The following is a 15,758-nucleotide window of genomic DNA, read 5'->3' as shown; positions in this document are numbered from 1 at the left end:
CCAGTGACCGCATGTAATAATCTCTCCCCGAGACTAATGGTGTGGTGATTGGATTGAAAAGAAGGATTCTATTTATTTCTTATTTAAAGTTATGAGCATTATGGATTTAATTAATAAAATTTAAATATTAATTTTATAAATTATATAATTTTTAATGTTATGTATGGAGTCCCCCTGTGATTGCATTATATAGAATGCATGATTCAGTTGGTTTATTTCGAATATTTAAATGATAGTTTTGTAAATATTTTTTTTATGATATACACATAAATATTCAAAATAAAAATATTCATTATTCAGGTCTTTAAACTTCCCAACCCTAAAAATACCCGCAATAATATTTTCCACCCATACAACAGCGCCGCCGAAAAAGATGCGATATCTAACAGGCTTTCTCGGTCTATTCCAATCCATCTCGCACCGGCCGCCTTCATTGCCAATTGACTCACCGGCGATCATGGAAACCTGGAGTTAGGTGCTGTAGCATGACGCTGCCTCCTTCACGGCCCTTCGCCGGAAAACTGGCCGCTGCCTTCTTCTCCTCCTTGCTCCCTTCCCCTCCTCCTCCAGATCTTCTCCTCATCTTCGCCGCTGCCCTTTCCTTTCTAATCGTTGTGAAGAACCCCTTCTCCACACCCCCTCCTCGCCTTAACCTCCGCCGTCGCAGCCTTCCGCCTAAGGCCATGAGCCGCACCAATCCCCCGCGGCCGACCCTAGTATTTTCCTCGCCCGAATCTCTCTCCGATTGGCTCAAACCCCGCCTTCCTCCAGGCGCCCTCGCCTCCTGGGGCACCTCCCCCGGTACCAAAACTGTCAACAATCTCTGGATCGAGCTTTCTCAGGGCGAGACCTCCCTATTTCTCCCTTCGCCATCCCAAGATCGGTCATTTGAAGCATCAAACTTAGAAGAAGACGAACAGCAGACGATTCCCCTTCGGGCCGTTCATGTAGCTATAGTGAAAATCCGTAATAGCCGGGGCGCTCTACTTGTGGATTCCCACCAGCTCCTCTCCGACGGCACCGTTCGGAAGCGAGGCCGACCGCTATCAGAGAAGATGCGGCCGGGGGAGACAGTGGAAGACGCTGCTCTGCGAGCGGTGCGGGAGGAGCTCGGTATTGCTGCCTCCAGCTCCGTCAAGCTCGTGCCAGGTTCGTATCTGGTGCGGGTTGAGGAAAAGGCATCAGTTTCATATCCTGGCTTGCCTGCTCGGTATATACTGCACTCCATTGAGGCTCAAGTTGAGAGCTTGCCGGAGGAAGGTGAATTTTCAACAGAAGAAACAGGAGAAGGCGAGGTGGAGTTGAGTATTGGATCGGCTGTTTTTGTCAGAAAGCATTTCTGGAAATGGATTGATGATTATGATGGTAACAGTGGTAGCTATTTCGGAAACTCTTCTGTTTGATTCATTTGGTTGGTGTTTTCTTTATCATTTCTTTCGTTAATCTCTCTTTCTCTCTCTGCTTCTCAGTCTCTTTTGGTTCTTATCCTTTCCTGCATTGGGTTTTACAGAATGAAATTGCCTGATTATAAAGAGTAGGCTTGACTAGCATACATAAAGAATGCATTTTGAATATAGTAGTTATTTAATTTTGGCCTGCAAATAGGAAAAGAAAAACTGCTCAGGATGTCCTGATAGAGTTTTTGATCAGTATGAGCCTGTAAACTTGGGATTTGCTTTTTGATGAGTATATTATAAGTTCTTCATGTACAGCACTAATTTTAAAGCAAATCAAATGATTCTAAAACCCATTCTTATCAAATTGTTTCAGGATATCCTGCACAATTTGTTTTCCTTGCAGATGCAGCAAATTTTCTTACTATTTTCCTTCTTGTCCTGTGCTCTTTTTTCTAATAAAGAAATCATTACATCAATATAAAAGAGTCATTACAAAGTTTGGATGTTCTCTTGCGATTTTGCTGCAACAATGAATGTTTATCTATTTGCATTTGCTGATTGTCAGAATTCAATATCAGCTTCAACCTTCTGGAAACAGTTGCGTCTTGGAGTTTTCAATGGTTTTATTAGACAACTTTAGATCATGCTGTGATGTGATTCTACAGGCATACTGTACCTCAAGATGCAAGTGTGACATGCAAGACATTACCTATGATGAAGTCCATTAGGGCATCTCCAACCGAAAAACCCACTTTCCATTCCAAAATATAGTAAAACTCTGAAATGCGGTAATTTGTCTTTAATCGAATTCTATTTCGCCCATTTCTTTATCGCACTGCTAAAGGTAACCGTCTTTCTCCCCTTTCGTGTGCTTTTTCGGCAAATCCCGAACAACACAAAAATTAAAGTGTGTGAACAGTGCAACGCCAATATTGGCGTCGCACCGTTCACTCCTGGAGAATAGCGAGTGAAAATATGTTCGGTTGGATCGTTTGGCGGACGGCAATTACATGTATGTCATTCGATTGTGGATGCTCTTATATGCCTTTGCACTGTACAATCAAGATCGCATAAGAGTCCCAAAACTTTTTATCTTTGGCCTTATTTCCAATCTTTTCTTTTGAGTATTTTCTCATAAGAACAAGTGCTCCTTTGAGTGTCTTTTTGGAGCCTATGTTTTAAAAGCAGTTTTTGCAGTAAGCTTGGAGATAAAAACAGATGTTATTTTGTATAAATTATGCACACATCTCTTAATTAAGTGTGAGTGCATATGTCTAGGTATGTGAAACTTTACCCATAATTAGGGGTATCAATTTCCGGTCGTGGGTCGGGTTCTGGTCGGACTCGGAACTGACCCGGCACTACTAGGGTTAACCTGAACCTGAATCCAACCCGCTTCGAGTCCGGGTCAACCCGACACGACCCCGAATGACCTAGGACCGACCAAAAATTGCTGGTTTTCAGGTAAAAAAAGGGTTAATCTTCGATTTTCGGGTCAAAATCGGGTAAAAATGATTCAATCTCGGGTTTCCAGATCAAAAACGGGTTTTCGGGAAAAAAAAACTTCAATTTCGGGTTATTTGGTAAACCTGAACCCGACCCGTTTTGGTTTTGGGTTGACCCTAACCCGAAATTTTTCGGTCGAGTTCGAGTCGGATTTTTAGGTCGTGTCAAATATTGACACCCCTACCCATAATGAAGTCCATAGCATGCCCTTACACTGTTTAATCAAAATTTTATATAAGTTCCAAAATCTTATAATAACTTTTTTTAAGCCCCCCCTCCGCTTCGAGTCCGGGTCAACCCGACACGACCCCGAATGACTTAGGACCGACCAAAAATTGCTGGTTTTCAGGTAAAAAAAGGGTTAATCTTCGATTTTCGGGTCAAAATCGGGTAAAAATGGTTCAATCTCGGGTTTCCAGATCAAAAACGGGTTTTCGGGAAAAAAAAACTTCAATTTCGGGTTATTTGGTAAACCTGAACCCGACCCGTTTTGGTTTTGGGTTGACCCTAACCCGAAATTTTTCGGTCGAGTTCGAGTCGGATTTTTAGGTCGTGTCAAATATTGACACCCCTACCCATAATGAAGTTCATAGCATGCCCTTACACTGTTTAATCAAAATTTTATATGCGGGCAGGCGAGCAGCTTCGACGGGCGCCCGGGCAGCGGCTGGCACGTGCGGGAAGCCTCAGGCAGGTGCCGGGCAGCGGGCAGCTGCGTGCAGCTTCACGGGTAGGCATTTCAAATGAGTTTTCGGGTTGACCCGCCAACCCGCTAGGTCAACCCGAACCCTATCCGTTTTGAAATCGGGTTGGGTCTAACCCGAAATTTATGGGTCAGATTTTTATGTCGTGTCAAATATTGACACCCCTAACTTGTGCTATAGGATTGGCCGGAGATAAAGTATCCTTAAGGTAGTCAGGTTAAGCGTTTTACTTATGGGTTGCACCACCAATAGGGTTGGGGTGCAATTGTTGGTGCATGGTGCATGTCTTTTTACTCTTAGTTGACAAGTGTCCTCTCCATACTATATATTGACCTATATTTCGTTTGAATGCGTTAAATTATTAGACCATAGTCAATTATAATATAACCATTCTATTCAAGTAAAAGCATAAATTAAAAGATTATTACATCAACAACAACAATAAGACTTTATCCCACAGTAGGGTCGGCAACATGAATAATGTTAAGAGAAAAGATTATTACATCATTTGAAGAAAAAAGACTATAGATGAGGGGCTTGAAGAATGAGGATTTAAAAGAATATTGCATCTTTTGAAGAAAAAAGACGAGGATGAGGGGCTTCAGGAATGGAGAAATTATTTAGTGCGGTCACTTAACGGCGTCTAGAGATAAATTAAGATGCGCTACATCGTTTTTTGATGTATACTGATGCTGTGCATTATTGTGTATCGGGTGACGTGGCGTATCCTGATTTATCTCTGGACCGTCCAGCGATTGTACATAATAATTTCTTTGAGGAATGAGGATTTGGGGACTACATGATAGATGTCTTGCTTTATTTGGACATCGAATTTAGTTGAATTTAATATGATTGTGTTTATGAAACTTTGGAATTTAATTCATAAATATGAATTAAATTGTTATGAAATATGATTTTTTTTTTATATATATTTAATGCATTGTGCTTCATAGAGTGTAAACATACACACTTGATGTTAACATGTAGCTTCAAACGATAATTTCATTTGAAGTGAATGCACATTGTTTTTTTTTTTTTTTTAATTATTGTGTTGAACTATGCTAAGTACAATCTGCTTCTAATTAATGAGTTTTTAAGCTCTTAATTATTTATGAAATCCAAGGATTATCTGAAATTTCAAATTCTTGCTGTTAACCGTAGATTTAGGCTTTGTTTGGGACTGCTTTCTGCTTCTTAAAGAAACTTTATAGTACAATTTTTTTAATTTTTGTACTATAAAGCTGCTTTAAGTAGTAAGAAAGCCGTCCCAAATGAAAACTTAGGCTTTGTTTGGGACAATTTTTTTGTTGTTTTTTAAAGTAATTTTTTAGTACAAAAATATTTATTTTAAGAAAATTATGCATTAAAAAACTTCTTTTAAAAACAGTAAGAAAAATTATTTTGAGAGATCATTTTGATCTCTCAATTCTTTAAAATTGGATAATTTTAGTCCTTACATTCAAACTAATGGATGTTGGATTTAATGGTGTTAAAAAGTAAGACTATTTTATTAATTTTTAATTTAACTATTTATTAGATATATATTTTTGAGTAATTATAATATTTTAAAAATTGCTTTAATCATTTGTTTAATAAGAGAAAGTAATAACATTTTTAGCTATAATTTTTAATATTTTAGTCATATATTAATTATTTAACTTAATTAATATTATCTTAGGGTTTTAAGCGACTCGCTAACGCCTCCTTCGATGATGCTCCTTTCTGTTGAATTGGAAGTCATGAAGGTTTGTCTTTCTTCCTGTTGGATTGGACGTAGCAACGGGAGCTTGTTCGCTCTTAGCGTAACTATTGTTCTCCCTTTTTTGTATAATTATTTTTGTGGTTATTCCGATCATGTCGTTGCTGTCATCCAAAATTTTCATTGTTTTTTAACAACAGGATCAAAAAGGTCTTATTTTAAAGAGTTGCAGAACATAGTTGAGGATCATTTTGGTATCTTATAAAGAGTTAAGGGATCATTTTGATCTTTTTCTCATTGAAAATGTATAGATTGAAAATATATTAAAAAAAAAATTCTTGAATTTCATGATTAGTCTAATAAATGTTATTTAATTATGGAGATTAAAGTTTAACAAAGTCGTAATCCTTCATAGTTAATGGCATCTTAGGTGCAATACCCATAAATACTTTCGATTAAAGAGTTCAGCCTATCTTCGTAATTCAACATGACAAAAACATAGTTAGAAGATATAAGTTTGTTGCCTTCTCCTAAGGAGTCTATGGTTTCATTTCGGACGATTTTTTTATTTTGTTTTTTAAAGTAGTGTTTTAGTACAAAATATTTTGAGATGGTTTTCTTATTGTTTCTTGAAGCAGTTTTTTAGTACAAAAAAATTAAAAATTTTGTACTAAAAAATTGCTTTAAGAAGCGGTAAGAAAGTTATCCAAAACAAAGCCACTTTTGACAATGATAGTTATTTTTTAGAATATTCAAATTTATTTTGAAAATTTGTGAAATAATGTAGTTTATTAAAAAAATAATAAAAAATCAATAAAAAATCACATTAAAAAACATTTTTTTTTTTTAATGAAAAGCAAAAGTGATTCAAAGTAAGCCATCAGTTTATTTCCCTTGTATCACAGGTTTATGCAAGCCATATGCCATGCTCTTTATGTTGATCTTCAAGCATAAAAGGCAATCATAACCGTTTATGATTAAATGATAATTAATTTGATATTATTAAAAAGTAATTTTTCTTAAAAAAACATTTTATTCATATTAATAATAGGAAAAATACTTTAATCATTTTATGTTTGAATTACATGGATAATTTGTATATGATAATAATGTAGGCTTTTATTTATTGTAATTATTAAATATGTCACATTTTAGGACTTTGAAATTTTTTTTATTATACAATGATAAGGAGTAAATTGCTAAAGAAAGTTGTAAATATAATGGCCATTATATTTTGAATGATAGGCATTTTTATTTTATGATTTTGATGTTTTGCAAGGAATTTGGAAGGTTCTCCTTATTTTTAAGAAGATTTCTTTGACATTATAGAAGGTTCTTGTCTTTTAGAAGCTTCTACTAAAGCTTATTTTGGAAGGTTCTAATAATTTGTAAAAGATTTCTGCCATTCATTATGGATGGCCGATTTTGCTATAGAATCACTTGAATTAAAAGAGAACTTTGTTTCCTTATTGATTGACATTAAGGTTTCGTTTGGAATGGCTTTTTTATTGCTTTTTAAAATAACTTTCTGGTATAAAAATTTCTAATTTTAAAATATTTTGTACTAGAAAGCTGCTCCAAAGTAAGCTTAAATTTTTTTTTTTTTATTTAATCCTGCAAATGATTTTTGTGTTGTACTTCAATAGCAAAGAAATGTTAGTCTAATTTTTCTATAAAAGGATACCCGTAAAAATATTAGGGACAATTAAATATTTATAACACTTAATTTTTGACTATTTATTACATTAAACAATTTTTATTTTAATTTTTTAATTCTCATATAAATATACAAAATTTTTAAAAAAAAATTTAAATTTTTTTTAAATGCCACACATATAAGTCTCTTTCTTTAAGATTCTCTCAAAGTGAATTTAAAAACACTCTTATGGGGCTCCAAATTCCTCTCAATCATTCTCTCTCTCTCTCTCTCTCTCTCTCTCTCTCTCTCTCTATCTCTCTCTCTCTCTGCATCCCTTCACAACCACTAATCTCTTTAGTAAGTGTCCACATCATTTGTCTACTTACTTAGGCAGAAATTGCATCACCACTTCTAATTAGAAAATTATATTACATATTACTAAGACTTGATTGATCAAATCATTCAATATGATTTAGGTTGTGAATGGAAACAAAAGATGTGATAGATAGAAAAAGACATCAAATTTCTATTTATGATGTAGATTATTATTTTTTATTCATTATAAAAAAATGTTCAAAAAATAAGGTGATGATTATTTGGATCATAAATAATATATTTGTGAGTATAAATATTAATATGTTGCATGCATATCGATGTATTTTGATGGATATTGAACTCAATGCAGGCTTAGATTTTATTTGGGATAGTTTTTTATAGCTTTCTAAAGAAGTTTTATTGCATAAATATTTTTTGTTTAAAAATATATGTACTGGAAAACAGCTTCAAGAAGCTGTAAGAAAGCCGTTTCCAAATAAATAAATAAAAAGTCATTCCAACCGAAGTCTTAGTTTGAGGAACTTTTATTCGGTTAGGACACCTGATGTAGCTTTACATCCGGACGCCAATAAAATATCGCCACGTGCTCTTACTCTTTACCGCACGGCTCGACGACTCGGTCCGGATCGGAACATGGTATTGCTATGTATTAGCTGATTTGTGCAGACCATGATATTACTAGGTATTGCTATGCATTGCTTGTCAATAACGAGAAATATCACTCTATCAAGACCAATACCTAGCAATATCGAGCAATACCGAATAATACCGAGCAATCCCGAGAAATACCCCAGTTTTTCTAGGCATTGCTCGGTATTGGTAGGTATTGCTCGGTATTGCTCAGTACTGGTCTTGGAAGAGCAGTATTTCTTGTTATTGACAAGCAATACCTAGCAATATCGAGCAATACCTAGCAATACACGAACATAGCAATACCAGTTTCTGGTCCGGTCCGGGCTTGGTCATCGGGCCGCACAGTAAAAAGTAAGAGCACGTGGCTACAATTTATTGGCGTCCGGATGTAGAATTACATCAGGTGTCCTGACCTAATAAAAATTCTAGTTTGAGACGGCTTTTTAAAGCAACTTTTGTATAAAATTTTCTAGTTCTAGAAATTTTTGTACTGAATAGCTGCATTAGAAAGTAGTAAGAAAGTTGTCTCGAACAAGACCTCAATGATCAAGGATGTGATCATACAAGTACATAATGGTATGTTGAGCACGATAAAGATCGAGTACATCTCAATAAATTAGCGATTGTCGAATCAGTTAACCTAGAGTATAATCGTGCATAAAATGTCGAACATCATTTGAATTTGATCAGATGTGAGGGGAAGGTTAAAGGAGCCCTAAACAATCCCTTAATACATTTAAAAATAAAATAATGTTCAAGATTACAACAAATAATGCCCTATAATTCATAAAAAAAAAAGTTTTACGTAGCTCATATTGGCCTGTTGGTTGAGAGCTTTGTCTACCAATCAAGAGGTCTGGGATTCGAGTATTGCATATGCGATATGTGTGTGAGTTTATCTTAATTGACCTAATTGTCCCACAAAAATATCGACATCAATTTATGAAATCTTAAGCATTTTTTACCAAATTATTCTAATTTATTTAAATTGAACTTTTTTTATCGTAGGTATTTATAATTCAATAAGCATCACTTTAAAATATTTTTATAATTAATTAATATATAAATTTTATTTTTAAGAATATTCCAGTAAATATTTATAAATTTTCATAAAAAATTATTAAAAATTATACAGATAATGCATTTTTATTAGAAAAAGCATTATTCCCCCAAAATTACATTAAAATTCAAATATCACAAATATTTATATAAAAGCAAATAAGTCTATGCTGAATTTTAATTTATCATATACAAATAGAGTTCAAATAATTTTTTAAAAAATAAAAATCCCTTTTTAACATTATTCATTTATTCTTGCTGTAATGGCATATTCGTAAATATTTCCTCTTTGTATGTGCACCGCATGTGCCCACTAAAGGAGGTGCCACTGCCATCCGTCACATAATAAAAGAAATCTGCACGGCAAATTAACCTTTTATGCCACGATAACCGCACCAGAAATTTCACCCACAAAGACACCCTAGTTTTGGGCCCCACAATCCACTTTCTTTTATTCCAATTCTTTGCGTTGGAACTTAGAAGTTGGTCGCCGATTTTTTTTTCTCTTTTAATAGTCATTAACGAGCAAGTGATTGCACGCTGATTTTAAGCCCACCGGGACCACCAAATGAAACCACTGCGCACCACCCACCAATTACCTTTTCTTTTTATAAATATTATTACAAGCAAATTATTATTTAGTTCCCAAATTATAATCATTTTAAAATAATTTTAAAATTTTAAAATTTATTATTGTTGTGTGATAAGAAATTTGAGTCAATAGAATTTAAGTTTTACGTCTTAATGGTGTATAAATATTTATCACAAACAACAAAAGTAATAAGACCACATAACTTTTTACGTGGAAAATCTGAAAAGTGAAAAAGTCAGAAGCCTAGCCCAATTGCGAAATTCAATATATAGTAAGTGATATAAAGATATTTATTGATTTACTGTTGAAAAAGAGGAAGAATACAAAGTTCAAATAGTTATACCCAACAAATGCACGATTTCACGATTATAGCATTACTATTCATGTCACTGGATTGTTACTGATACTGATACAGGCATTGATACTACTGATTCACTGTGCTGACATTATGCATGTCATACGGAGCAAGTGACATGTGATTCACTGAACACGTGATATAGATTACTGGATTGCATGTGATTCACTGAGCACGTGATATTGAATAACTGGAATTGCAAGTGTACGTTTTGATACGATTTTACTGCATTTGTTTGATTTCAACAGTCACGAACGATAGTATTGATTTGACGTTTTTTACTGGCTGATATTATTGAACCGATGAATTCTCTTTATACGATTTATATTATTGACTGATTTGATTGATATTACCGATACGAAAATTTCTTTAACGATTTGACTGAGATTTTAGATATGAAGATTTGTCAACTGAATTGACTGGTGTTATTGATACGACTACAGTAAATTTGACACAAGTATTGATTCATTGAGCTTTACAAACTTTTATACTGTTTATTGATTCTTCTACTGACTATTATGGCTCTGCACGTTTCTGTATTGATTACTGTTTCTGTATTGATTTATGTTTCTGTACTGATTCCTATTTCTGCATTGACTCAATGATCATGTGTAAGTGACTGATATGATTTAACTGATTAACATGTATGTTGCTTCCATACCGTGCTTTGATTTCAGCTGTAGGTATTTGGTGACCTGCTGGGCTTTTTAAGCTCATTATATGTGGTTAATGATTTTAGGTCAGGACAAGAGAGCGGGAGATTGAGGTTGATAAGGAATATTCAGGTTTTTGTTCATTTTTGTTATAATTATTCTTTTGTACTCAGGACTGGATGGATGTGTGATCATTGTTGAAGATCCTGAGTATTGTAAATGACTTTTGGAAAATGAAAATATAATATTTACTTGATGTTTTAAATTATAGATTTTTTATAGACTGTTTAATACTGATTGATGACTATAAATAACTCTGGTAGAAGATTGATTTAAATGGTCGACTGAATAATTCTTTCAAGTTAGATCTTGGAGACATCACACAAAGTATCCTTTCACTCTTCGATTTGGCCCATTTGGGTTCACGTTTGACCGATTTTAGTGTGGTTGGGTTAGTCTCGTCGAACCACTTGATTCAACTATAAATTTGTTGAAACCAGAGCTTAGATGATCATAAATCAATTATTAAAAATTTCTTATTTAAATATGCCATGAGATTCATGCCAAATCAGGTAATTTTAAATGATATATAAATTATGATAATTTTTTTATCAAATATAATGGATTTAGGGTAGATTAGATGGGATGAAAAATGAATGCAAGTAAAAATTGGTGTATGGAACACAAAACCTGCAATAAAACAAGAAGAATAGGAAATAGAAGAAGAATGAAGACGAAGAAGAAGAAGGAGAAGAACAGGGATTTCAGGGGAATGTAGGTAATACCGAAAAGTGCATATATCGTCTATGCCTTTCTACAGCCGAAATACTAGCATTATACTAGGTGTTTGTCTAGGAAAGTAAAAGACTAATGCTTAATAAGCAGTAATTTGTAAAAAGAGAAAAGCAGAAGCAATGATAGCTAAATAACGGAAAGGCAAGTGGTGTCATTAGTTCGTTATGGAGCAGGAGGTGTAGAGTCCACCAGCGTAGTATATTCCATATCCTGTACCACATCAGGCTCCCCGACTGCAGAAATTTCCTTGTCACAAGGAATGGACTGAACTTGACCGGAATCGGGTGGTGCATAAGCGAAGATATCAGTCACGTTAAACGTGGACGGCGTTGAGAATTGTGGTGGAAGATCAACAACATAAGCATTGTTGTTGATTCGCCGAAGAATTGGTATAGGATCAATTTTGCGCGGGCTCAATTTTGCAAAGGTGCACGGCGGTAATCTTTCCTTGCGGATACGGACCATTACTAGATCTCCTGGATTGTACACTTTCAAGCGGCGTTTGGCGTCGGCAGCGTGTTTGTAATCCTCATTAGCGGCTTCCAATTTGAGTCTAATCTCAGTCAATATCTTGGTATACTCTTCAGATGTCTTGACAGTGGATTTACTGCGACATTGTGGTAGAACTGTGACGTCTACCACATGATTTGGTGTCTTCGTGTATACAATACTGAAGGGGCACTGTCCGGTAGACCGATTGGCCATGGAGTTATATGCAAACTCAGCTTGGCCGAGATAGTCGTCCCACTGTTTTGGGTGTTCGTGAGCTAAACACCGAAGCATATTGCCGAGCGTCCGATTGACCACTTCGGTTTGGCCATCGGATTGAGGATGATAAGCTGAACTCAGTTTGATTTCAGTTTACAGCCGCTTCCACAATTCCTTCCAAAAATGGCTAATAAATTTTACGTCGCGGTCGGACGTTATGCTGCGAGGTATTCCGTGTAAACGAACGATCTCTTTGAAGAAGAGAATGACGACGTTTAAAGCATCGAAGGTTTTCTTGCAGGGAAGAAAATGAGACATTTTTTAGAATCGATCTACGACCACCATAATCGAATTAGCTCCCCGTTTTGTGCGAGGTAATCCCAATACAAAATCCATACTCAGGTCTTCCCATATGGATTGCGGCACCGGTAAGGGGGAGTAAAGTCCTGTATTTTGTGCATTGCCCTTATAGCTTTGACAGACCGGACAACGTTCTACAAAATGAATTACGTCGCGGAGAAGGTGGGGCCAGTAAAAATGATGCTGCACCTGCTCTAAAGTCTTCGTTTGTCCCACATGTGCTGCCAGACCACCACTGTGAAGCTCTTTAATCAGGTGTTCTCGCCAGGATGATTCCGGGACACATAGCTGATTTCCCTTGAGTAAGAAATCATGCCGAATGGAGAAATCGCCTACAGGATTCAGTGGTTCTTGCATCAGTTTGGTCCAAGGTTTCGCGAAGTCCTTATCATCCGTATACAGTTCTTGTAAAGACTGAATTCCCTGCATATCTGTTTGTAGCTGAGTGAGTAACGCCGTTCGGCGGCTAAGTGCATCGGCTACGCGGTTTTGAGACCCAGATTTATGGCGAAGTACAAAGCTAAACTTCTGTAAGAAAGTGATCAAGCGGGCGTGTATTTTATTTACTGTTTTCTGATTATTGATGAACTGGACTGCATGATTATCAGTATTCAAGACGAAGTCTTGATGTAAAAGATAGTGTTTCCACTGTTTTAAAGCTCGAATAACGGCATATAATTCTTGCTCGTATGCCGACCAGTTTTGACGCGCCGCGCTCAGCTTTTCGCTAAAGAATTAAGGGAGATTTACATACATACCACTTAATACTATGCTATTTACATATTTAACACCTAAAATTTTAATATTACATACATACCACCCATAGTTCATTTTCATATCAAATATGAGTGGTAGAAATGAAATATATGACTGGTAGGAAAGAAATGTAAGTGGTATATTTGATATTAAAATAATATAGGGTGGTATTCATGTAATATTAAAATTTTAGGTGTTAGATATATAAATAGGATGTTATAAAGTGGTATGTATGTAAATTTTCCAAGAATTAAATGGGCCGATCCTCCTTAGAAAGTACCGCTCCAATGCCTATAGAGGAAGCATCGGTGTCCACCTGAAATGGTTTGGAGAAGTCAGGCACAGTAAGTACGGGCGTAGAGCTTAACGCTGCCTTGATGGCTTCAAAGCTGCCCTGTTGTGCCGCCGTCCATTGGAAGATTTTGTTCTTGAGGCAGTCTGTGATTGGAGCTACAATGAGACTGAACCCGTGAATGAATCGGCGATAAAAGTTTGCTAGACCAATGAAGCTTCGCACCTCAGTTGCTGAATGCGGAATAGGCCACTGTGTGATGGCCGATACTTTCTGTGAGTCCATATGAATGCCCATGCTGGAAATGACAAATCCTAGGAAATGTACAGATCCTGTTGCAAACTCACATTTGGGAGATTAAGGTAGAGTTTATGAGTTCTCAAATTTTCAAAAATAGAAGTGAGATGCTGTAAATGAGCTTGGAGGGTGGAACTGAATACGAGGATGTCGTCAAAGTAGACGACGCAATATTTTCCCAGAGCAGGTCGGAGTATATCGTTCATTAACCTCATAAATGTAGCCGGTGCGTTGCAGAGACCGAATGGCATGACGCGCCATTCAAATAAGCCATCCCGAGTCTTGAACGTCGTCTTCCACTCGTCACCCGGCCTGATTCGTATCTGGTGGTAGCCGCTCCTAAGATCCAGCTTAGAGAAGATGGTGGCGCCCACCAGTTTGTCCAGCATGTCTTCTAGACGAGGTACGGGAAACCGGTACTTCATCGTAATTTTATTGATAGCTCGGCTATCAATACATAGTCGCCAGCTACCGTCTTTCTTCGGTACTAGTAGAGCCGGTACGTCACAAGGGCTCATACTAGGTTGGATTAGCTTCTTATGTAGTAATTCATCAATGATATTCCTCAAGGCCGTATGTTCTTGTGGACTCATTTTATAATGTGGGAGATTAGGAAGTGTCGCCCCTGGTTGAAAATCAATCTGGTGTTGCAGCTCCCTCAGAGGCGGTAGAGAATCAGGTAATTCGGTAGGCCAAATGTCAGCGAATCGCTGAAGTATGGCTTGGACCTCGGACGGAACACTAGTTGGTACTGGGTCAGGACCTATTGCTCCGGCTATAAGTGCAAACATAGGCGAGTTCTCTTGCCAAGAGTGTATAAGGCTGGTTCCCGACACAATGTACATGGCGGCAGGATCAGTATTGTCCTTGTCCGATGAATTAGAAGTTTGCGGCAGCAAGACAATCAAGGGCATTTTGGGAGTGTTAGGATGAATGACCAATATTGATTCATTCAATCATAAAATCATTGATCGAGCATTTAAGTGCTTTAATGATGGCCAAATTTGTTGATCTTAGGCTCGTTGGATTCGTCATGTCAAGCCACTCTATTTGACTATAATCATGTCATATTCTGAAGCTATTTGGTTATGCAATTAATGCTTTAAGGTTTCCAAGTACCCTTTCATCCTTCTATTTGGCCCATTTGGGTTCACGTTTGACCGATTTTAGTGTGGTTGGGTTAGTCCCGTCGAACCACTTGATTCAACTATAAATTTGTTGAAATCAGAGCTTAGATGATCATAAATCAATTATTAAAAAGTTTTGATTTAAATCCGCCGTGAGATTCATGCCAAATCAAGGTAATTTTAAATGATATATAAATTATGATAATATGTTTATCAAATACAATGGATTTAGGGTAGATTAGATGGGATGAAAAATAAATGCAAGTAAAAATATAAAATATAATATAATGTAAAAAGAAATATAATATATTTGATATTATTTGATTGAATTTAAATAAGCTAAATTGATTTTTTTTTTTTTGGTATGAACTAAAACATGTGGCTCTAAGGCAACACCTTCGACCTCTAACGCAAGATATTTTCTAAAAAAAGATAAAAAATTTTGGGCGGCTGAGAAGATCGAGTGTGACACCACACAATATCCAGAGAAAAAGCAAACGTATGGCAGACTCCTTCACAGCCGCATACCTCTGGAAGCTTCTTCTACCAACCACATGGCGCATCCCTGTCCTTAGATTCCCGCCGATCAGATCCTAACCGTCCACGTCGCATCGATATTCAAAATATCTGCCTCCGGCCGGCTGAAACACATGGTCCGCCCGGCTTCCTCCGCTCCACAATATCACCGTCTGTGGCCTCCCTTGCGCCACGTCATTGTGGGCTCCACGTGAACCACTAGTTTCCCTCCTTCGGATCTGTCGACGTGGCATCCTCTCTCTCTCTCTCTCTCTTCCTGTAGATAACAATAGGAGTTTATATTTAAAAATAAAATATGATAATTTTTAAAATT

At 36.4% G+C, this 15,758-nt stretch overlaps 1 protein-coding gene across 3 annotated transcripts; it reads left to right on the top strand.

The window, feature by feature from the left end:
• Positions 1-327: 327 nt before the first annotated feature.
• LOC110101662 lies at positions 328-2,501 on the top strand. 3 transcript variants are annotated; one of them, XM_028696576.1, is made up of 2 exons: positions 328-1,374; positions 2,063-2,501. In XM_028696576.1, the coding sequence occupies exons 1-2, from the start codon at positions 486-488 to the stop codon at positions 2,089-2,091; spliced, it is 918 nt and encodes a 305-aa protein (XP_028552409.1). In that variant the 5' UTR covers positions 328-485; the 3' UTR covers positions 2,092-2,501. The 3 variants fall into 3 exon arrangements, with proteins under 3 accessions (XP_028552409.1, XP_020685314.1, XP_028552408.1); XM_020829655.2 differs by having other exon boundaries at positions 328-1,411; XM_028696575.1 differs by having other exon boundaries at positions 1,963-2,100.
• Positions 2,502-15,758: the final 13,257 nt, after the last annotated feature.

The sequence above is a fragment of the Dendrobium catenatum genome, unplaced genomic scaffold, assembly GCF_001605985.2.
Source record: "Dendrobium catenatum unplaced genomic scaffold, ASM160598v2 fragScaff_scaffold_772, whole genome shotgun sequence".
NCBI classification, from domain to species: domain Eukaryota; kingdom Viridiplantae; phylum Streptophyta; class Magnoliopsida; order Asparagales; family Orchidaceae; genus Dendrobium; species Dendrobium catenatum.
This window is presented reverse-complemented; position numbering and strand designations above follow the sequence as displayed.